This window comes from Tinamus guttatus, unplaced genomic scaffold (genome assembly GCF_059628265.1).
Source record: "Tinamus guttatus ecotype Peru unplaced genomic scaffold, ASM5962826v1 Tinamus_guttatus_pri_ptg000104l, whole genome shotgun sequence".
Lineage (NCBI taxonomy): Eukaryota > Metazoa > Chordata > Aves > Tinamiformes > Tinamidae > Tinamus > Tinamus guttatus.
Genome location: NW_028288638.1, coordinates 3,716,384 through 3,741,077, shown reverse-complemented (window position 1 = coordinate 3,741,077; position 24,694 = coordinate 3,716,384). Strand labels below are relative to the sequence as shown.

Genomic DNA, 24,694 nt, shown 5'->3' with positions numbered 1-24,694 from the left:
GCAGCAACAAAGCACCTACATACATCATTGAGGCGCTTAATTTTAAAGTATGTTAATACATGTTTATAGCTCCATGGTGTTCTGACACTTTTAAATGGCTGGAACTAATAGCAATGTTTATTCTATTAAATTAATTTCATACTGTGAATTTAAATTTATTCCAACCATCTGGCTACTGTTTTAATGTCTTAAAGAATTTTACTTATGCAGATTGCTTAACTTTATTGGATAGTGAGTTGACATACCTCCAGTTAGGCACCTCATGATATTAAGCCATGAAATTCACAGCTTACCAGCATAAGAGTTTGAGGAAAGACTTAAACATTCATTAAGTCTGTCACTTATGGTCTTCCTTCAGTCCTTTTAGTCATGTAACATTGTAAATTTGAGATAGCAAAGAGTGGCAGAGATGGAACTTTTTGACTCATAAATGTATTTTTTCCAGGTTACCTTTAAATTAGGGAGATAGTGAAGATGTTGAAGGCAGAAAAAAGTAGTATAAAAGCAGCATACACCAAAGATACAGAATAATACCACATTTGGTGCACAGTAGGAAATAAAACAGCGGAAAAAGAGAAAAGACTATATGCTTTGTACATCTCGGTTAAAGATCTGTGGGAAAATTTCTACATAAAACTTTAAGCTACTGGGATTTTTTTTTTCTTGGAGAACTAGCTCTTTCTTAAATGACTAAACAGTGATTATTTTGAGGTGCTTTCTACCAAATTTAAGCTTTGAACTTTCAGATTAAACTAACTTTTGAGGTACTGCAAAATTGCAGGCAAAACAGCTACATTTGAGCTGCTGTTTTTGCCAATTGTACAAAATGAAACACATGCAATGCTGAGTAAAGTTCTTTAAAATGTGTTTTCATACATCATCATAAAAGCTACATGGCATCCAAGCTCATATATATGCAGTAGATTGCCTCTGTTTTGGAAATGTGAGAAAACTGTGGAAATAGAAATTCTTGGGCGTTTATGGAAATTTGTGAGCGAGCGAGAGGAATCTGTTTTGTCCCAATCTGTACCACAAAGGCATTTGGAAATGAAAGTAGATGCTTCAGGTCAGATTCAGTTTTTTCTTTACATAAATTACAGTATGCTAAAAGGACCGAACTTACGCTGATGACACTTTTATTATCCTGAGAGACATAATTTAGAGATAGTTTCCTGGTTAAACACTTACCACATTCAAATTTCATATTTGATGAATAGAAAGCTTTTACTTCATGTATTCAGATACATCAGTGCCAGATGAATATCCCTTTGATGAAACTTTCTATGACTCATTAAAGCAATAACTTCAATTGAATTAAGAAAAAAAAACTTGGACGCAAGGTCCCATTCTGACTCCAAGTGACACATGATTTCAGATATTTGGGATATGTTTATGGTGGCACAACCTATTTGATAAGCATTCTTTCTTGCTGAAGAAACGTTTTGTTTTACTGAACATGAGACAGCAAGACATGATTGGGAGCTACAGTACCAGAGGGAGCATTTTTTTTGTCTTAAAAATAAGCACGCTGCAACAAGACAGTCCACATGGTATATAGTTTAGAGCTGCTGAAAAAATATAGCCATCGTTGGTTCCTATTAGCTACAGCAGCTATTTCCTATCTGTAAAGACTACTGGACTTGGACTAATTCAAGGATGTGATTTCCAAGCAATTTCCACTTTTGCCTGTATTGTGCTTATATTGCGGATGTAAATTTGGGCTGACCACAAAGAGGAAGTAGGCCCAAGGGGGAAAAAAAAGGTGTCCTCTTCATTCAGCTTGGGAACGGAAGTTCCCAAAACACCTTGAAGCTTTCCCTGAGCCAGAATGTGTTGACAAACACATTCCCATTAATAAGCAATTAAATAGACAAAAAGACCTGTGGATTTAAAATTTAAACTCAAAGTAAGATTGAACAGTTACAAACAGGAGAGAATCCTCATACCTTCCACTGAGCAAAAACCACACCTGTAAGTAGAGTTCAGCCTAGCCCTTGAGCTCAGTTGCTTACTTTATTTGCCAAAAGTACATTCTTGACCAGGGCTCTCCTTGGTCCTTTTACCAGAGCACTACTGTCACTTAGAGACTGTAGGGGGGCTTTTTTTTTTTTTTTTTTTTTTTTTGTCTTGAAAACAATAGCTTTACTCAAAGAGTTTTTTAATATATTCTTACTGTGCTCAGGAAGTTAGTGTAAAATTATTAAGTACTGTTGTGCTGTCAGAAACTCCATGGGTGATAGGAAAGTTTAGTAGAAAATGATACAGCTGTGAAAACGATGTTTGATCCTCAATGCCAAGCAGCTTTACAGACCATCTTTTAGGGCATAGAGATGGAAATCTAAATGAATCTGCTCCACAGTAGTTACAGCTGTATGTGTATTGTTGTAGACAGAAGACTGAGTTTAAAAGGCAGTTAATGTGTTAAAGATGACAGGTATTCATGCACCTTTTGGAGAGAAAAAAAAAGGCAAGGGAGAATGGAAATTATTTGGGCTGCTACAAAATTATAGATTATTGAGTGTTAGGATGAAATTAAAAGAAACTAATTCTAAAAGTTGGGCAACGGTATATGGCTGGTAGTTTGATTTCTCAAATTTAGCAGTGTTCTGTAGTGGGAAATGATGACAAAATCTTTATAAATAAAAGTTAACTTACCATTGAGAAACAGACATTCTTGCAGTATCTGAATCAAAAGGGAAAACCACACAAAAAAAATACATAGATTCAAGTTTATGGGGCTGCATTATTCCCTGCAGCAGGCATGCACCAGGATCAACAAAGTGGGAACCCTTTAGGCCTTTGACTTCCTGGCATAAGGAAATTCAGTTTTAACTGAAACAATATTTCTTTCTTTTTGGCCTTGGTGCCTAAAAGCTTTTTTTAGGGGAGGAAAAAAAGTAGCATAATGGATATTTCACAATTTGCAACTTTGGCAGCATCATAAAGTTAGAGAACCGTGTAGATACACATGCACAAATGTCTGTTTTCCAATAGTAAGTTTTTTTGCTTCAATTCCCTCGAAGAGGCTCATATTTTTTAATTTGCAATGCAGAAATGAAGTAGCACTTTAAGGCTAGGCTTGTGTGAAATATGCTTTAACAAAAAGTAATTTTTTTGCCTTTTTTCTTTTCCGTTTATTAGGCTGGTGAGCCAGTTAGACCTGGAGTAGCCATGACTGATCTTGCTACTGGGTTGTATACGTACGGAGCAATTATGGCTGGTTTGCTTCAGAGGTGTAAGACGGGGAAAGGACTGCACATTGACTGTAATCTCTTGTCATCTCAGGTAGGATTTAAAGAACAGTTTACTTGTAGTTTCTTGAATCACTCTGAATTAGAAAGAAAAAAATAAGTTTTTAGCTGCATAGATGTATGGACCTAAAAATACCATTTTTGACGCTAGTGTAGGAAGCAAGACATTGGCAGTGGGTAATATTTTTGCCAGAGGTTTTTTTTGCGGAAAATCACCAGTGTATCAAGGTAATCTAAACCTTGAGTTTAGTTTCTGACTAAGAGTGTTAAATAATAAAGTAAACGTGGAAGTGCAATGTAAGCATATTAAAAAGACATTCTAGCAGAGTGTAAAAGGTGAAGTATTTTGAGCATGAAAGTATTACTATTATGAATAATGTGAACTTGTTATGACACAGCATAGAAGTTGCATTGGAATATTTAAATGTCATCAATATAATGCTTCGTATTTCACTTAAAAAAAAAAAAAAAAAAAAAAAAGTTAGCTGTACATGATCAGTTTATGTATATTCCCTCTGATGTAGATACCTGCATGTAACAGGTGCCTAGGCATTTCTGTGTACATTAAAAAAATTATACGCAGACTGCATGCAGTACTAATCAAATTTCATACAATGCTCCATTTTTTTCTTGTTTGTTTAGTTGCATAGGTGTTCTTATTGCTCTTAATTTCTGTAACTCATAATGCCTGTCAGTGCAGCTGGGAGGCTGATATAGCTCCCACTGTGCAACCTGCTCTAAATTGATCATTTTATGAGCTTGCAGTCAGAGCAAAGGCTGCTCCCTTCCAACTTATATTATTGTATGTTTTTATTGTATGATTATAATCCATGATACATGTAATGTTCCTGATGTTTAATGCCTGCTGAAATCAGATGTGGAGAGGTGAAATCAGATGCGAAGAGGGGGGGAAGTGCTTGCCTCAGTCAATAAAGAATTTTATTTGCCTGAGACGTGCTTGTAATAACTGAACTTTCCATGAAGTGTGTTGACTTATAACTGTGGTGGCTGTTGCAAAATGTTTTAAAGACTTTAGAAAAATTACAGTTGAATTTCATAAGGCAATATTGATGACTTGGGCCATGTTTTTTTAAAAAATAAAAAGAAATAAAGAAAAACAAGCAAAAAAATCAGGTGTAGAAAGTACTTAAATGATTAGAAGTCACTTCAAAACATTCTCTTTGTTTTATTCGAGGCAGAAAAAAAAAGTAGCATGTACATATGTGTGCTACTACTTTTCCCCATTCCTTGTCAAGAAATGCACAGGTCTCTGTTTTTTGGTAGGGACCATGCTTTTGACATTAATTTTCTGCACATATGCGCTAGTAATGGTGGTGTAAGAGCACGGAACTGAATTCAACTGACAATGGAAAAGACCTGGAGTTTTTGAAGAAATTTCACCCTGACTGGGAGATTTGTTTGCCAGCTGGTTATTTTGTGTAAAACAAGTATCTGTTAAGCGAAAATTTTCTATAACATTATTTTTTTAGAACATATGTTTTAGAACATCTTTCAAAAGCATTGATTTCAAGTTTTATGTATCAAAAATTTTGCCCTATATCCTCATAACAACTTATTATTGTGAAAGAGTGTTTCGTTTCCCCACAACAAAACAAAATTCTAGGGTTTTATTGGAGAGACATATTGACCACTAGGATGTGGTTTTGCAGCGAACACTAACTTTCTGTATCTCTCATCTATAAACTTTTAACCCATGTCATACAATTCCTTTGATTTTTTTTTTTCTTTCTTTTTTTTTTTTTTTTTAACTTACAGGTTATTTACAGTCATCTGCTACAGATCTTTCAGTGTCAGCATCTAAATAGTGTCCTTTAGATGATGCTAGTAAATAAGAAGGAAGTGGGTTTGGGATTTGGTTCCAATTATGCGATTGTGCTTATTCTTCTGTTGTGGCTTTAAAAAAAAAATTCCCTTGGAAGTTTTAATATCCTTCCTGTATTTAATTACAACCAGCTCCAATAAATCCTGTAATATGTTGGTTTGTTTTGGATTGAAATTCTGCAAGAAATATTGTGCACTTAATATTTTTATGATTTTGTAATATATTTTTTCAGACAGGGTAATGTGGTTGATAGTGTTTGTATTGTATGATTGTTCATTATCTTTCTGCTGCTTATTAGTATATTTTAGTTTATATTTGCTATTAGGAAGCTCTGCATCTTCTCATAATTTTGAAGTGACCTGAAAAAAAAAAACGTTTTTTCTATACCTCATATTTCTGCTTTATTTGCAGTTAGTTGATTCAGTTAATGATGAGATGTAGAAGCTGTTAGTTTTTCAATTTCTTGCTTTCTTTTAACCCCAGCTCATGGTGTTTAGTGCTTTTATCTATCTAAGGTGTTTCTAGTGGTGCCAGCAGGGCATATATGGTTTCCTGAGGAGTTAATAGAGTAGTAAGCTGTATGAGGAGTATCCGTTTTGGATATTTGGGTACTTCTCAGGAATCTTGACTGTAGCTTGTTGCTTTTCTGCTTGCTAAGTTAAGAGTTATCAACTGCCTGAATGCAGAAAGTAAAGCTGCCTTGTCAGTGATCTTTACAGCTAGTGAGCTTGGATGTTGGTTACTAAGGTCATACAGAATCACCTTTGCAAAATACTACACTCTTAGTCTCTGCTTTGATAAAGATGCAAGTGTACACTACATGGAGATGTTCTCTTGCTCCAATCCAGTCAGATGATAAATTGTAAAGGAACTTGAATTTTTTAAAAATTAATTGTGCACCAAACACTCTTTGATGTTCTTGATATTTTCCACTGATGACATGAGTGTAACTAAGAATTAAAGACTCGTGGCTCTAAGTACCCAGAGTCCTATTGAAGTAGACCAGGACCAGAAACAGCCCCTCAGTTTCATATTGGCCACTGTGGAGTGTGAGTTATGATTTCTAATGATTGGTTAATTCCGAAGTCATTGATAGATCATATATCAGTGGGATCTTGGATTATTAAATGGCTTTCAGTGAATGCAAGTAGAGTAAGAGTATCCCCGGGTTCCAGGGAGAATCTCTTCTTTAGCTGTGAGCTGACAATAAAGCCTCTGCCTTTTTTTTTGTCTTTGCTGCTATTGCTTCTCTTGCTAATGAAACTAAGCCTGAATGTGTTCCAGCTTCACTTTCCTGTGTTGAGTTACCTCTGTCAGCAATTAGGGAAAGACTTGGAAAGAGATAGGAAAAAATATGCCCTTTTAATACATAGAAAGAATATAAATAGCTATCTGGAATGGGTGTGGAGAGGGTTTGAAAACAAAGGGAGAACTTTGTTCTAATGAGTTTATTATTTAGATGACCTTTAAATATGGGTGTAATTCTGGAAATCGAATCAAGATGTTTATTGTAGCTTATTACTAGTGCATCATGAGGGACGTCAAGCAAGACTTCAGAGCCCTAGGGATGGCCATCAAAGGTACAGGTGCCCAGGTAGTGTTCTCTTCTATCCTGCCAACGAGGGGAATGGACTCAAGGAGGAGAAGGCGGATATGGCAGCTTAACAACTGGCTGCACCGCTGGGCTTGGCAACAGGGTTTTGGCTTCTATGACCATGGGACTCTGATGACCACCAGCTAGTGGGGAATGATGGGACCCATCTTAGCAAGAGGGGCACATGTCTCTTTGCCAAAAGGCTGGCCAACCTGGTTAGGAGGGCTTTAAACTAGGCAAGAAGGGGGAAGGGGAGTGGCACACTGACACGGCAAGCAGTACCGCACAGCCCAGGTCAGATGGCGTCCAGCGGGAGTATGGTAGTGGGGAAGTGAGGATAGGTAATGATCACAGAGGGTCCTCTTCCACCCCTCCTGGGAAACCTGTGGCCTCTGTTGCTTCCCTGAAATGCCTGTACACCAATGCGCGAAGCATGGGGAATAAGCAGGATAAACTGGAGATCTGTGTGCAGTCCCAACATCATGATCTCATTGGAATCACAGAGACGTGGTGGGATAGCTCGCACGACTGGAGCGCTGCCATGGAAGGCTATGTGCTCTTTAGGAAGGACAGGCTGGGAAGGCGAGGTGGTGGAGTTGCTCTTTATGTGAGAGAGCAACTGGAATGCATAGAGCTCAACCTGGGAGTGGAGGATGAGCGAGTTGAGAGCTTGTGGGTAAGGATTAGAGGGCAGGCTAATGTGGGAGACACTGTGGTGGGTGTCTGCTACAGGCCACCTGACCAGGACGAGGAGGTTGATGAGGCCTTCTATAGGCAGCTGGATGTTGCCTCGCGGTCACAGGCCCTGGTTCTCATGGGGGACTTCAACTACCCCGACATCAACTGGAAGGACAACACAGCCAGGCACAAGCAGTCCTGGAGGTTCCTGCAGAGCGTCGACGATAACTTTTTGACGCAGGTTGTGGAGGAGCCGACGAGGAGAGGTGGGCTACTGGACCTCGTGCTATCAAATAGGGAGGGCCTAGTAGGAGATGTGAAGGTGGGGGGTAGCCTCGGCTGCAGTGACCATGAGTTGGTGGAGTTCAGGATTCAACGAGGAGGAGGCAGGGCTGTAAGTAGCCTTGCGACGATGGACTTCAGGAGGGCCAACTTTAGCCTCTTCAGAGACCTCCTCAGTAGAATCCCATGGGCTAGAGCTCTAGAAGGCAGGGGGGCCCAAGAGAGCTGGTTAGTTTTCAAGCGGCACTTCCTCCACGTCCAGCAACAGTGCATCTCTGTGTGTAGGAAGGCAGGCAGAGGGGGCAGGAGACCTGCGTGGATGAGCCGGGAGCTTGTGGCAATGCTCAAGCAGAAGGCAGCGGTATACAGAATGTGGAAAAAAGGACAGGCCCCCTGGGAGAAATACAGGAACGTAGTCAGGGAATGCAGAGATGCGACAAGGAAAGCTAAGGCACTGCTGGAAGGCAAGCTGGCAAGGGACGTTAAAAATAACAAAAAAAAATTCTTCAAATACATTAACAGCAAAAGGAAAATCAGGGAAAACGTGGGTCCGCTGGCGGACGGGATGGGCACCCTGGTTACAAATAACACAGAAAAAGCGGAGTTGCTGAATGCCTTCTTTGCTTCGGTGTTTACCAAGGGCAACCCATTAGAGCTCCAGGCCCTAGAGACAAGAGAAGAAGCTGGTGGAGGGGAAGACTTGCCCTGGGTAGAGGAAGATTGGGTCAGAGAGCACCTAAGGAACCTCGATACCCACAAATCCATGGGCCCTGATGGGATGCACCCCAGAGTGCTGCGGGAGGTGGCGGATGTCATAGCTAAGCTGCTCTCCATCATCTTTGAAAGATCCTGGAGAACGGGGGAGGTGCCGGAAGACTGGAAGAAGGCCAATGTCACGCCAGTCTTCAAAAAAGGCAAGAAGGAGGACCCAGGCAACTACAGGCCAGTCAGCCTCACCTCCGTCCCCGGAAAAGTGATGGAACGGCTCATACTGGCTGTTGTCTCCAAGCACATGGAGGACAAGAAGGTGCTCAAGAGTAGTCAGCATGGATTCACCAAGGGGAAATCTTGCCTGACTAACCTGATAGCCTTCTGTGATGAAATGACCGGCTGGATAGACGAGGGGAGAGCGGTGGATGTCGTCTATCTCGACTTCACCAAGGCTTTTGACACCGTCCCTCACAACATCCTCCTGGGCAAGCTCTAGAAGTGTGGGATAGATGAGTGGACAGTGAGGTGGATTAGGAACTGGCTGGATGGCAGGGCCCAGAGAGTGGTGATCAGCGGTGCAGAGTCTAGTTGGAGGCCTGTGGCTAGCGGGGTCCCCCCGGGGTCAGTCCTTGGTCCAGTCCTGTTCAATTTATTCATCAATGACCTGGATGAAGGCACAGAGTGCTCCCTCAGCAAGTTTGCTGATGACACGAAACTGGGAGGAGTAGCCGATACCCCAGAGGGCTGTGCTGCCATCCAGAGGGACCTGGACAGACTGGACAACTGGGCGGTGAAAAACCTCATGAAATTCAACAAGGCCAAGTGCAAGGTCCTGCACCTGGGGAGGAATAACCCCAGACACCAGTACAGGCTGGGGACCGACCTTGTGGAGAGCAGCTCTGCAGAGAAAGACCTGGGTGTCATGGTGGATGATAAATTGACCATGAGGCAACAGTGTGCCCTCATGGCCAAGAAGGCCAATGGGATCCTGGGTTGCACTAAGAAGAGCGTCTCCAGCAGGTCGAGGGAGGTGATCCTGCCCCTCTACTCAGCCCTGGTGAGGCCGCATCGGGAGTATTGTGTCCAGTTCTGGGCTCCACAGAACAAGAGGGATGTGGAGCTTCTGGAGAGAGTCCAGCGCAGGGCCACAAGGATGATCAGGGGCCTGGAACATCTGCCCTATGAGGAGAGGCTGAGGAAGCTGGGCCTGTTCAGCCTGGAGAAGAGAAGGCTGAGAGGGGATCTAATCAGTGTATATAAATACCTCAAGGGAGGGAGTGCAGAGGACGGTGACGGTCTCTTTTCAGTGGTGGCCACTGATAGGACTAGAGGAAATGGCCGGAAACTGAAACACCAAAAATTCCATAGGAACTTAAGGAAAAATTTCTTAACAGTGAGGGTGACAGAGCACTGGAACAGGCTGCCCAGAGAGGTTGTGGAGTCTCCTTCTCTGGAGATCTTCAAAACCCGCTTGGACACAGTCCTGTGCCACGTGCTCTAGGTGTCCCTGCGTATGCAGGGGGGTTGGACTAGATGATCTCTAGAGGTCCCTTCCAACCCTAAGCATTCTATGATTCTATGATCATATTTTGGGATCATGCTGAGGATAAGGAGAAAAAGGATAGCCTAAAGATCCAAAAGAAGTGGTATTGCTTTAAGCAGCCAGTAGCAATATAAGAGCTTTTGGTGTAGCCCTCAAGCTGACCTCTGTCTAAACTCTCTTAAAGTTCTTCTGTAGATTGGTCAACTGGATAGGGCTTTTCAACTGTGTTTTTTTTTTTTTTTTTTTTTTTTTTCTTCACTACTTAGTTTATTTAAAAAGTGAGAGCAAGTGCTGTAACTCAGTGGAAGAGTCTTCAATACTATGTCATGGAAAATTTTAAGTAACAAATTTCCATGCGTTCAACCTCTGGAAATCTAATAAACCCTGGCAAATTAGTTGTTTTTGGAGATGCCGATGGAATGCTAGCTAAGGCTTGAACAGTAATTGATTTAATAGCTCCAAACAGCGCTGATTGTAATTTCTCCATAGATTATAATTTACGAAAAGGTGAAGTAAAGTATGATGGTGAAACATGGACTAATGACTGGAGTAATGCCTACTTTGGCCTGATGGAATAACGCTGCCATGGCTTCGTGTTGTTGCATTTTTGTTTTTTTCTGTGCTGTACTGTTTCCAGCTCATCAGTTAAACCGCAGACTTTTCACACCCTGTGATTACTTACAAAATATGTTGTATAGAAGTGTTCTCAAAGTGCCATTTTTTTTGGTTCCAGACATGTTGGCAATACAATGTTTTTTCTTCAAATCACATAGAACTTTGGGACTTTTTTGATGTGTGTGCTCTTGAGGGGCTCTATAGATGAACTGTGTTGTGCTGACAAACACAAGTCAGTGTGAACAACTGATTGGTGGGTGTTCATTAATGCTAAGGAGGCAAAGAAATAGTCTCATGCTTTGAAATATGTGTTGTTTCAAATGTTTCACTCACTGGCAGGATGTTCTTGTGGCATCTCTGTAGAGCATTAGCATAGAAGTGCTTCCTAGGCACCTTCCAGAGATCTTTTAGCATTATAGCCCACATTCAGGGTTCTTCTGCCAAGATGCTACGCTATATGACTTCTTTCACTGCCTTACTCCCTCTCCTTCTATATGTGGGACAGGACTTTTTTCCTGGAGCCTACACCAAAGTAGTTGAAAGCAAGGGTGTTCTTTAAAGTTCATTTGCTAGGTTTTTGTTAAAAGGTGTTTATGTCAGAAATTAAGTTTTCTTTTGCTCTTTAGGAGATGAACTCCAAAGTCATACAAAAAGATCACCTGCTTCCTCCAAATCTACCAACCTCCTTGACGTAAGGATATTTCTTCCTCAATCTTGCTGAAGTGTTTTCTTACAGTAAATGGTTTCTAGTAAAAGAGACTCATAGTTATGGCCTGGTTTATTCATCCTTCTGCAAGCAGAAGTCATGTAACACAAAAGCTGTGTTTACTGGACAAGCCAGGGTGATAAATGGTGAAATAATTATTTAGATTTTTTGCTATCTTCATGGTCTTCTGCTGATTAATTAAAGGATATATTTTCCTAGTATTTTCTACTGTTGCTACAACATTAGACTTATTTAGTATACGCAATAATAAGCTTCCTTGTAGAAACGGCTCTGTGTATCCGCAAGTATTTTAGATACTCTTGTGTAGATGTATTCTGAACTAGTTTGAACAAGGCCTTGAATAAAACCAAGGTTGCCCTGGAAGCACTGGCTTTGTTACCATCCAGACTGTTAGGTCCTGGGGAGACGGGGCTTTGACAGAAGCAGTGGAATATTTTTTTTATTTCTACACTTTTCCCCCAGCTTAATAGGCATGGCTCATTTCAGTAGATGCCTAACTCTGTGCCAAATAAGAAATCGAAAAATCTGCTTATTTGTACTGTCACAGAACAAGCTGATGTTGATATTGATGGACTCGCTTGCAGATGTAGTTTTTTAATGCAATTATTAGTGATAAGACATTTAGAGACAAAAAAGATGAGTGCTTTAAATAGTTAGATGCATGTGTATTTTCACTGTGAGTGGCATTGCCTCTAATCATAAGATCAAAAGTGAAAAGTGTCTTAATACAGCTTGTTTTGGATGTTCCATGCAAAGCATGCAACAGCACTTTGATTATTCAAAAAAAAAAAAAAAAGGCAGAATGCGGGGTGTTTGTAGTATCCCAAATTGGGATAGTGTTGCTCTAATATTACTGTATTAAAACTGATACAAAAATATCGTTCTTTTAATGCTTGTTCTCTCAGGTAATCCATTTGTATATAAGCAAAATCTTCGGGATTTTATTTGCATATTTTGATTTTTTTTGCAGCTGTCAAACTCCTCTTTTTATGACTATATTGTTCTTGGCTTTAGTAGCATACTTGAAGTTCTTTGCAGGTGTAGAAGTCACTGTAATACCCTTGTCTGTGTTATTTGGTTAAATAATCTATTAAATACATTCAGTTTTCATTAAAAGAGTGCAAAAGCATATATTTTAAAATGTAATTCATACTATATGCATACATTCTTAATGGAAATAACTATAATTTGAGAATAATGTGTTTTATGATATTAGAAAATAATTGTATAAAATACAGAAGACAGATGTTTTGAACTGGTCTTCCTAAAGCTGTATAAAACTTACTGTCAGAGTTACCATTATCAGAGTCTGGTTTATAATTTTGTCAATCTTTTCACTGTTTTGGTTGAATTTTCCATGTCACATAGTTGCCAAAAACTGATTGTGTCTCAAATTAATTGAAAGGATTTTATCTGTTTCCAGGAGCAAGTTATGGGAAGATATTTTGCGTAATTTTTTTTTTAAGAAGTCTTTTACTGAGAAGGGCAGTGTCTTCAATTCTTTGGAGAAAAAATCTGAAATTTGGTAGATGAGTCACCCTTGTTTTGGGGAAATGTCTCTTGAAAGGAATAGTATGACCAGAGTATGACTTAAATGAAGTGTGTAAAGGCTAAGAGGGTCTCTTGGAAACTTGATAGACTATTTAGACCATGTCATCAACAAGAAGTTATGCATATATTGCATATATTATGCACGCATTGACTGATTATGAGTCAGAAGTTAAGAAAAAGTAGTGTTTGACCATGCGGTTAAAACATGTACATAAATACACCGTACTGAGATTTGTCCAGAGTGTACAGGTAACTTTCTGAAATTTGGAATACTTAATATATATATTTTTTTAACTTTGACCTTCTCTTTAATAGTTTTTTTAGTTGTTGTTGTTTGGAATGACTGATTCCCTTAAGTTGTTATTGGGGTATTAAATTAAACTCTTAACAGAAACAAAATTTTCAATATTTAAGTGATGTATTTATGCCTTCAGAAAAAAAGCTTTTTTAGTATTGTTTTAATTCATAAAAATGTGGTTGATTCTTCATTCACCCAGAGCTCATTTAGAAGAGATCATTACTGTTTCATCACAGTGCTGTCTAATAGATGAGGCATTTAGTGTTTTTTTTTTTTTTTAATGATATTTCACTTAATTCCACTTTTTCCTTTGTTTTTAAGTGGACACTCCTCCACACTAAAGATGCAGGAGTCCACTTGCCAGTCACTTTCTCATGTAACTGTATTCTGAATAAAACAGATATTCAGGAATTTTCTTGTCCTATATTTGCCAGATGAATCAAGTCTTGCTATTATTAATCATACTTGAATCTTACTTAAGAGATGATCTCCCTCCTTGATGTTAAAGTTGCGACAGAATGGAAGTGTTTGTCTTTTGTAAGCCCTAAATAGCTCAGGTAAATGAATATCATTCATGGATTAGCTGCCTTTTATTTTTTTGGTAGCTGTTTTCCACTGAACTCCCCCTTAGTCATTAGTAGTTCTGTTTTGCAGGTGCCTCATGTCTATTTGAAGATGGTTCACTATATCTAAATATAGTCTAAATCTGTTTTTTAAGCAGAAGTTGTTTTTGGCCATCACTTCCACACTTTAAAATGAAAATCCATATTACTACACAGTGGGACTCTGAAGTGTTTTTGTTCTAGTTTTCTTCCTCCCTGAGAGTTCATGTTTAAGATACAGTTCTCAGATACCTTTGATTTTGTCAGGGCACGTATTTCTTCTTTTGTGATTTTATTCAGCACCTTCTCATGCATCATTTCTATGCATGTGTGATTTGTTGCGCTCTGTTACCTGCATAAGGCAAAACTTAGCCAAATATCTAGATCAAGTCAGTCAGTCCTGTGGGCTGCACGTCATTACTGGTACAGAGCTGGATCCTTGCTTAAGTGTCTGGTGTTTTTATAGCCCTAAAACAGGACCTAATTCAAGACCTATTCTCCACTTGTAGTTATTTGTTATTAAGGACTGTTCTTATCTTGAAGATTGTATTTGTCGCTGGAATGTCACCATTTCCTGTTCACTTTAATGCTAAAAGTTGTATTTGGTGTGGATTCAGCTGGAAGAGGATATTTACAAATAATCGGTTTTTATCTGTTTTTATTTGTTGAGAGACCACTCTTCCCTTCTTCAAAACAGCCAAGGGTCACCCTATGCACCTGCATACAGAAGCAGATTCAATAGAAGTATGGAAAAAGAAGGGAGGGAGGGGCTTATTGCTTACTGGCTCCCAAAGCAAAACTCATGTCAAACTTGAGTGAGAATACATTAAAATGTATTTACTGCAACATGAAAAGAAGACATGTAAAATCAGATTGTGGTTTTATGTTCAAAGCTTTTGTTTATAACGATCTCTTTAGATTTATTTTTCATAGAGCACTGTAAGTACAGAAAGGATATAATTGAAAGGTTGATGGCATTTGCACAATAGAAGCCACTGAAGTTATTCAGGATGTTTTTTCTACTAACTTACAAATTAATATTTAGGTTTCTAGTCCAATTGTACGCTGTGAAGTGTTACCTGTGCTGCAGTAATGTGCTTGTGTCTCAAAGGTCTTAAGAGAGAATATGTGCCTACTTTAAGAAAAAGTAAGCAGAGAATGAGTTAGAAGTATAAAATAATATGGATAAGAGTTGAAGCCTAGTAAGGAGACATGACCATGAAATGGACACAAAATTGGAGGGGATGTTATTTTCTCCCCTTTCCATGTCCTTGTCTCATTTTGTTTTTCATATGCATTTGTTGAGCTTGCACATAAATGATTGATCGAGTCAGTGAATTCATTGTAATCAATTATGTTTGATGTACTATCTTGATAAAAATCTTTTGAAATTCAGCCTCTTTTCTTTGTCTGCTCACCTCCTGGCATTTAATATCGTGTTTCCCCATCTGTCTGATTCTGTCATAAGTTGAGCATAGTTTTTCAGATCTTAATGCAGCACTCGCTTTGTTCTGGTTTAGGTAGGTATGTAAAGCAAATACTTGGTTTGGCCATCAACTGTAATACTGCAAAGGAATGTTAAGGTGTGTGTTCGCTTTGTTGATGTGAAATAAAGAATTGTTTATCTGCAGACACTCGATAGCACACCTTTACAGTAGATAGATCTGTCTCTACAAGCAACTGTGTATGGAGATGTCTGTGTCATTGTATTACATTTGCTTTAATGTTACAAGTGCAAAGGTTACTTTTATGGATTTGTGTCTTAATTAAATGGAAAATAAAGGGTTGGTAGGGTTTCAGGAATGCAGTTTTAAATATGGATTAAAAAAAATACTTAACATTATCTGTAATCAAGTTATGCAATATCTTTGACCTTCTGGAATATGGTGTGTAGATGGTATCTTTGGTGTGGGAGCAAAGCGAATGAACAGACTGGGGAAGGGAGAGGAAGAAACCGCAAGATAGTCCTGGGACTGAGCGCAACAGGTTCATAGTACAGTGGAGCTCGAATAAAGTCTTGAAGTCAGAATTTGTTGGAGGGGGGGTAAATTGCCAAAGACTTCATTCAACCAAATGATTTGGTATATAACATACAAGACAGGAATACTTTCTTAAATGTGGGCAATAAAAGTTGATTTGCATAATAGTAATAAAAATAATGGCTAATTTGACTTTATAGCTGGCTATAATATATTATATTATATATATAATAGCTGGCTAGCTGATTTTTAGCTGGATAATTTGACTTTATAAATAAGATGCTCAACTTGGAGAAGAATGTCAAAGGGAACTGAAAGCCTTTTTTTTTTTTTTTTTTTTTTTTTTTTTTTTTTGTGCTTTATCAAAAAGCCAATGTAAAGGAGTTTCAACAGTTTACCTAAGTCTAGGCTTTTTAGGCAAACAGCACAGTGGATGAAATGGAGTTGTGCTGCAGATAAAATATCATATTGAACTGAGGCCTTGATGTTGTCCAGGCAACTTCTACTTTCAGGCACACTCGCCCATTGCGAAGCCGCTGACTTCCCAGCCATTGGCTCTCTATTGCCACTGAGACAAGTCTTTGAAGAGAAACTTTACTGGTGGGATTCCAATAATCTAACTCAAGCAAGATCTAAATATATATATATATATATATATTATATACTTTATATATTTTTTATTTTATCTCAGTAACAACTTTTTAAGATTTCTGTTTCATTAGGGTTTAATTCAGCATGTCCTTAAAATAAAGATTGCTGTAACATTTCCTTGCACAACTGAGAAGTTAAATGCACATGTTTCACTGAGGGTGTCTTGTGTCTTTATGTGTAAAACTCTATGGTAGTAGATGCATCTCACCTGTTAGTAAAATTTGTGTGAAATGCAGTAGCTATCTAATGCTAAAGAAAAAAAAGTGACATATAACAGTATCTAACCATTAATCTCCATCATAATTTCATAGCCATTAGCTGTGATAGAAGCTGTATCAGTGTGTGGTATGTGATCCCAAACTGAAAAATTATACGAACACTGGGACTGTTATTTGTAAATCATATGGAATATACTTTTAGAACTCAATAAGTTCTATCTGAAATCATGGTGTGTTTCATTGTCTGCTGCTGAGGCAGTTGTGAAGCAAAAGGAAGAAGTCCCATCTATATATTGCCCAAATCAGTTTCCCTAATTATGATATTTTCCTGGGGATCTCATACTGAGATATCGATGTAGTGTGTTTTAATATTTTAGCCACATGGGATGATGCTGAAATGCAATAAGCTGCAGCTGAAATCAAAATATGAAGTGTTTCAACTGTGTGCATGAATGTGGTGTTACGTGTTGCTGTGGGTATATATTGATAGGCAAGCTCTCTTTGTCAGAGGTCATATTCTCATTTGTTCTGTATTTTTTTTTTTCTGGTGGGCTAAATCAACGTATCTGTGACTTGCACATTCTAAAGCAAATATTTGCCTAAGTGATATGTTCATGCTGCCTTTTCAGGATATATGGAAAAAGGAAAAGAAAAAGAAATGGCATCCTTTTTTCTAGAATTGTTGACATATATGATATATATGTCATTTATTGCTAGTAGCATCTGAATTAGTTATTATATGTTTCAATGCAGATTAGACTCATCCACTTGTAGCTGTCTACTCACCTTCTTTACATCTGACAAATGTGCTGTGTCTAGATGCTTGAGGAGGCATGACCATGATGGCATACAAAGAAAGAAGAGCACCAGCACCTTGATTAGTGTACTGAATTTTGTCTTTCTAGGAGAGAAATCTTTAAAAAAGGAAGAGGAAAAAAAATAGGAAGGAGGAGAAAAACAGATTTTCTGGGATGGAAAACAGTCATGACATCTTGTTTAAGCAAACTTACATATTTGTGCATGCTGTTATAACTAGTTTAAAGCTAGCATACAACAAACACTGTCTCTGACAAATGGTGAAAACTTGCTGTGGAGAATGCTGTGCTTGAATGGATTACTCAAAGTCCAGTTGCAAACTGTAGTCTCCCAAAGACATGAAAATGATCTGCCATGTTTTATAACAGAACCTCTGATTTTTTTATGTCTAATTGCATCATAAATATTAACTTCTTTTTTTCCTAAGACATATTCTTGCTGTTAGAAAGTATAGATTGCTTTCATATTTACCCCCCTTCAGGTTATGATTGCTGGATTTAACATGCCATATTTTTCATAAAATTAATCTTTTTTTCTGATTTTGTCTCTGTGATAATAACTTGATATATCTGTCTGTATATTTCAATGACAAATGATTTGTTGAGGGCTACCATTTAATTAATATCACAGATAATGTGAGGAGCTAAAGTATTCTGAAATATTTTCCAGAGTTTATATGTGTAGTGAGAATGTTAGGGAAAAAGAGAAAGATTTAAGTTTTAAGCATGGGGTTGAAATTCAGGAAAGGTGACTTTGCCCACAAATTCATCTGACATCCTTTTGGACTTTGACCAAGGCAACTTACGTGTTGCATACTTCTCTATATATTTAATGCCATATTAGTTTTGTGAAAACAAATATTTTTAACTTTCGTATATAAAAGCGCGTTTAAATATACAGAAATGTGAAATAAGTTGTTGATGAAGGTTGAACTTCCCTGAGCACTTGTCTTTCTCTCTTTTCAGGTTGCGTGTCTTACTCATGTAGCAGCTAACTATCTTAACTGCAGAATTGAAGGAAAGCGCTGGGGTACAGCTCATGGGAGTGTTGTGCCCTATCAGGTAAGCAGAAAGCAGCAGCTGCTTTAGCTCTTGATGCTCATAATGTTGTGGATGGAGAGACTGAGAATGGAGTGACTAGTTTTGTGACCTGTACTGCTCCGTAATGGATCTGCCCAGGTAGCAGAAAGTGTCCTTGTTCGTTGTCGCTCCGTCACTTTGTGTGATTCCTCGTCAGCGGGAGATTAGTAACAGAAGTCTGTATGAGATCAAAGGTGTTGGCTGAAATTGGATGACTTGAAAGCTAGTGTGATGGCTTGCCTGTTCTTTACTTGGCAGAGAAACCAGACTCTTTTTTTTTTTTTTTTTTTAAGGGTTATCTGGTTTCCATACCAGTTGTGAAGTTAATTTTTTTTTTTTTTTTTTTTTGCTTCTCAGTTTTATTTTTTTACATCACAGGTCTCCAAGAATGGTGTAAGTGGGCATAAAGGTGTGTTAATTCTTAAGTATTTAACATTTTTAACTGAGTTTGTTCTCTGAGATTGCTGAGACAGCAGGTGGGGAGGCGTGGAACCAGACCGCAGATCTGCAATTCATAGTCTGCTGCATTTAATGAAGGGTCAAAAATTCCTTCAGTTACTGTAACCCCTGTTGTTTTAGTAATTTAAGCACAGAAAGCACCTTGTTTCATCAGCTTCATCACTTGTCATCAAACAGTTATGTCTGCATTGTGGCAGAACGTAAATTTCTTTATTTTTGGCTGGAATCCCTTAAATCCTGATAGGGGCACCTCCTGGCATTTCTCTGGGGTACTGGTGTCTAAACTGCTCTGTTTCTTAACAAGCTGCTTTCTTGTTACAGGATGAGAGCAACTGTGAATGTACTTTGCTTTTCCTGCTGCTAAAGATGTTGGTCATCATGACATTAAAGAATTTGCTGCCATTTTTGCCTCCCTAGACTATACAAGGCATTAGAATAAGGATCCTCTTTCCATGCTATTATAATATTAGAAATATTATTTTAATGTTATGGCTTATTTCTTAATATTAGAATAAGGATTCTCTCTCTTTGCTATTGTAATATTAAAAATACTTTTAGCTTTGTTAGTTTTTTAGTTTTGTTTTTAGTTTTGTTTATTTTGTCATGTTAATATTCTCTTATTTTAGCATGATTATAATTCTGATAGTAACTGTAAATGTTTTCTAAAGATTATTTTTTCACTTTGGTAGCATAAGGTATGCTTGTACTGCAAAGCTCTTTAAACCTGAAATAACTCTCACCATTGCTATGATGTTGCTTTTAGAGCTCTTTCTATAGCTCATTCTTAATACATTTACAGTAGGACTCTGAAATCTGACTTTCATCTCACATCCTAGTTACTTAATATATTGTGTTTTGCCTACTAAGTACGTATTGCAGTGATTTCTTTTATGGATCCCAGGGTATTTTGGCAAATGAACTATAATTTATTTGAATAAGAAAAATTACATTTCCGATAATTACTTGAATATGATTCAAAGTGAACGTGGCAGCAAATTGTGGTGCTTTTTTTCTCTTCTTAAGACCTAAACTTTCTATTTGGTTTCCTTTCTAGTACTAGTGCTGCTTGGTGCACTCCACAGTGTATATGCGAAGCCATTGTGATTTTTGTTTCATTAAGCTTCAGTTTCATAGTTTTGGCCAGAATATCTTTGCAAGTGACTCTGTTTCTCTTTACAAGGCCAAATTTTGCTTTGAGTACATCTCTGTAATTTCACTGAATTCCATATGGCTTCTTGATTGTAACTGTCAGCATAATTTGGCCATGGAGTGCTTTATTTCGAGACTGACCTTTCATCCTTTTCATTACATTTAAAAACATAGAAATTGAGCGCTAGTGAATGGTTAGACTTTTTCCTTCCTGAAACTCTTTTTAATTATAAACAGTGATAAACCAAGATACATGACCTTTCTAAAAATCCATTTCTAGTACAGGCAACAAGCCTATTATAGAAGAGGCATAAAGTTTGTTGCACAAGGGCTTTCCTAGTCTTCTGAAGGTTTCCTCATTTGCTAATAATGTGCTCACCTTGTGGCATAATCATCTGAAATGTCGAGATTTCTGTTCTGTTTGCTCATCACCAGAATCCAAAGGAAAGGATTTGAGCTTTGTTTCAGGACCCAGTTTCTTCTGTGGTAAAAGCTGTGTATAACTGTGTACATATGGGTACCATAGGTTTCCAACATCAATGAACTTTGCAGTGCATCTAAGAGAAAAAGACTCTGGATATTAATAAACATACATTAGAAGTAAATCTTAGAGTGCTGGACCCTTCCAATTTGAGCATATCACCTTTTTCATCAGGAGAATATGGTTTGAACAGGTCACTGCCTGTGATAGGGCATAATAGAGGAATAGTTTCTTGTATGTAACCTGATCCTAGTTTGCCTTGTGTTTCAAAATTTAAAACTAAAATCTTGAGTTCTCGGCTAAATTGTACAGGTAATTAGTGCAATAAGCTTTTATAATGAGCCACAATGTCTAGCTAAAGCTACTCCGTGATTATCCAAAGGAGATCAGGGACTTAAAAGCATCTGGTTTATGTAATTATGCTGATAAGTAAAATCTTATTTTACTATTTTATTTGGGGTGATAAGGTCTTTCCTCATTTTTCATGGTTTCACCAACATTGTTATCTTGCCTGTACCATGCTGGAAATCTTTTTCATCTTCCAGCTGGGCTGCCCAGAGCGGATATCCTTCTGAAGGAGTCTATCATAACATGCATGTTTACAGGATATTTCCTGTGGCATCTTATCATCCTGCCATCAGCTGACAATTGGACAGCACTTTGGTTAAAATCCTGCTTTTAGAGGTAAACTTTCAGCTAAAAGGCTGCTTGCTTTTGGTCCTTCTCCCTATGAAAAAAAGAATTTGGCTTGTGAGTACAATATTATTTCCATTCCAAGCTTTAATATGCATATTCAAACAGGAAAAAAGAGAATGAAGAGCTTTCAAACAAGCCAGTCAGCTAAAGACCACTGCTGTAGGCTTAGTTATCAAGAATCTTTTGATGACCTTAAAGTTCTTAAATTTTTCATCTTTTAAAACTGTAGAAGCAGTTTTTCTTAAGATTGGTTAGGGAAGATCCATTTTTTACAAATACATTATTACGTAGCTTTTCCTTAGCTTCCCTTCAGCCCATGTTGTTTGCCCATCTCTACTATAACATGACATTGATCTTGCACTCTTTGCACTTCTTGGGGTTGAGTAGCTTGGTTTAGCAGATGCTTTTCACAGAAATGCGTATGTGCATCAACTTTCCTAACTCATGGGGTTTTATTGGGATGCTTTCTCAGTTCGTGCATCTTTAAATCAAAGTCAAGAAGGAAGGAAATGTGGATAATTTGTAAAGTTTTATGAGTAAATCCAAATTTGATTTAATATAGATGAAAATCTTTCTGCTCTGTAATAGAGAATATGGAAATTTGTGCACAGGAAAGAATAGAGTTCTATAGACATGTTTTTGAGAAGGTCTGGATTCAGGAAGGGCAAAACATTCTATTGCACGACACTCATCTACATAATGCTTATCCAGACTATTCACTGCTTTTGGGGACCTGTTGTCCCATCCTGTTCTGAGTGGTGAAATATAGCTGCTCAAATATTACCCATTTCACATTAAAATGGAATGTATTCACAGATGGACTGAATAAGCAAGCTTCTTCTCTCAAGCACTGAAGGGTGCCCACTGGATGTTTTCAGTTTTCAAAGAATAATTTGAATATCCTTGTTTTGACTTATTTGATGTATACCCAACTTCTGTGGCCCACTGCATCTCCTAGAACTCTAATCTTTTAAAAATTAACTGCTTCCTTTTTTATCTTTATCTTACAAGACAGCAAAAAAGAGAGAAGCCAGAAAGGTCTGTGTCATCCTGGATTCCAGAAAACCAAGATAGATACACTTTGCAGGGCTCTTATTTAGAACTGAAGCCTTTGGCACGTTTGTAGATTTCCGTTTGTAGATTTCCTTACTGGATTCTTTGGAAAAGTCTTGCTATGATACGGATTGCCTACTGACTGCAAGAATATTTTGGTGGTATCAGGATTGTAAGGGGCCATTGTTGACTCCCCACACTGTACGAGGTATTGGAGTAAGGATTCTGTTTCCATGCCATTTGAGTCAATGAAAAGCTCTAATAACTATTCCCCCCTGATTTGTAATCATCTGTAGGATGCTGTGTAGATAAACTCACCATTTATGAGGATGAGGACAAGTTGCAGTTATTCCAAACTGACAGCATTATTGCTGTCTTTCAGGTGATAGTCCTTTAGCGAGATTTGAAGCCTCTCTCCTGGGCAGAGAGGCTGTCTGGAAAGCAAATCAGCGGAATGCCTTGGGCAGCTTGGGACAGGTGCTCTGTGCGTAATGTGAAATTACTTCATTCAGATGTATCCCATCCTCTCACAGAAATAGCATTTTAAAGAAGCTGATCTTGTATCTGCATGGAATAAGCAACTTCTTACCTGTAAGTAGGTACTTTCCAGATGCAAATGAAATGTATTTTTTTAATTCACCATCTGAAACTGTACATTTTTCTTCAGGGAAATCCTCTAGCACTTTTCTGCTTGAAGATATTTTGAGTGTTTTATACTTGGAATTTGTAAAATAGATTTGCATAATTGCAATTGTTGTTAAAGAATGACTGATAGTCAATGTCATCTTGTGTTTGATGTCCTGGGCAATGTCACAAGAGAACATTTGTTCTCACAAAATCACAGAATCACAGAATTTGTGCTTTCTTTTTCCCCCCAGGCAAGTATATTAATAATTTCTCTTGTCAAAGTATTTTTGATTAGTCCTAAAGCGTGTTTGTGTGTTAAACTGTGCTTTTTACGATCGTTATTTAACAACATAGTGCAGCAACTCAGAAGCTGAAACATGATTAAATGTGTGAAAGAGAACTTGCAAGTCCGTGTGCAGTGCTATGCCCCATGGCTCCTGATGTCATCACCCTGTGTATATTAACAGCTATCTGGCTTCCCATTCCGCTAGAAACCCTTGTAAAACACCATAATCCCTTGTGCACGGTGCTGTGCAAGCAGCACAAATCAGTTATTTCAATTATCAGTTATTAGTAATGGTGAATAAACACCAAAGGTGCTTTAGATGACTGAATGGCATGAGGACTCCAGGAAGGTGTCCACAGTCCTAGCCCCTTTTCAAAGTTATGTGTATTTAAGATTTTGAGGAGCTGGGGTTTTATGGTCGCTCATTTTTACAAAGGAGGAAAGATTAAGGCATGTTCATATGATGGTATTAAGTTAATGGGGACAGCAAAAGGAATAAATAAAAACCCAAGAAAATTATTATTGTTAATTTTTAATTGATCTTCCAAAAACTTGCCTTTTTTCCTATGTAAATCCTGTCACTCCCTTGGTTAAGGTATGTTGATTGTTATGAAGGAGTATGGCCACTAGATGTCATTCATGTAATCTAGTTTTTGTTGCAGATTTCTAGGGAGCTGTTTTGTATAGTGGGTGCAGTATAAATTATCAGTATTAGCTGCTTTCATATATACAAAGCTAATAAATTTTAGCACTTTAAAATATAATATTCTATTTGTGAGGCGTCTGACTTGCTTTTTAGTCTAAAACTTGTCTTTAGGTGTTTTTGCTACACTTGTTGCATGAGCTGATGTGTCATGTAAGACTGCCTAGGTGATCTGTATATAGTCTGTTCTGCAAAGATAGCTGTAAGTATAGAGCTAAGTGTGTAATATCCCACAGGAAAGCAGAATTATCCTATAACTAATATAATTCTGCTTGAAATGTGTTCTTTTCAATGCTTTATAGACTTCAAAAGGAAGTTTTTTAGAAAAGGTGAATAACTAGTTGGGAAAGACACCTAAATTTCAAACATATACAAATGGATTTGTATGTATGCAGACCTCTTAGCTGTACACCTAGGCTGATAGTATTTGGTATGTACTGCTTTAACTCTGTTCATATCTGAGGCATTTGAAACAGCATTGCTTTAATCAAGCTTAACCGTGTGTGTGGGCAAGTAAAGGAGCACCTGCTCGGGCAGGCTGGTAGGACCTATGCAGGTGTGAGTGCCTTAGCACGGAGTGCCTGTGGCCTCTCTTGCTGTCATATGGCATGTGCTACTAATTGCTAGAGAGCTTCTGGGGGGGCAATATCTGCGCTCTCCTTGAAGAGCAACTGCTGCAAGTTTGGCCTGTAATCCTTCCCACTCTCAACTTGGAGTAGCTGCAGCAAAACTGGAAGCCAGAGATCACAGCTTCCCTCCAACCTCCCTTTCCCCCTCCATATGGAATAAACAATTTCTCTGC

The 24,694-nt window shown here is 38.1% G+C and overlaps 1 protein-coding gene across 1 annotated transcript in view; it reads left to right on the top strand.

Annotated features, from left to right (window-relative positions):
• SUGCT (succinyl-CoA:glutarate-CoA transferase) overlaps positions 1-24,694 on the top strand; it is a 286,888-nt gene that overhangs the window by 29,575 nt on the left and 232,619 nt on the right. Inside the window, exons 10-11 of the mRNA XM_088520850.1 lie at positions 3,142-3,285; positions 18,325-18,420. Coding sequence (XP_088376976.1) covers positions 3,142-3,285; positions 18,325-18,420 — 240 coding nt within the window. The remainder of the gene's footprint in view (positions 1-3,141; positions 3,286-18,324; positions 18,421-24,694) is intronic.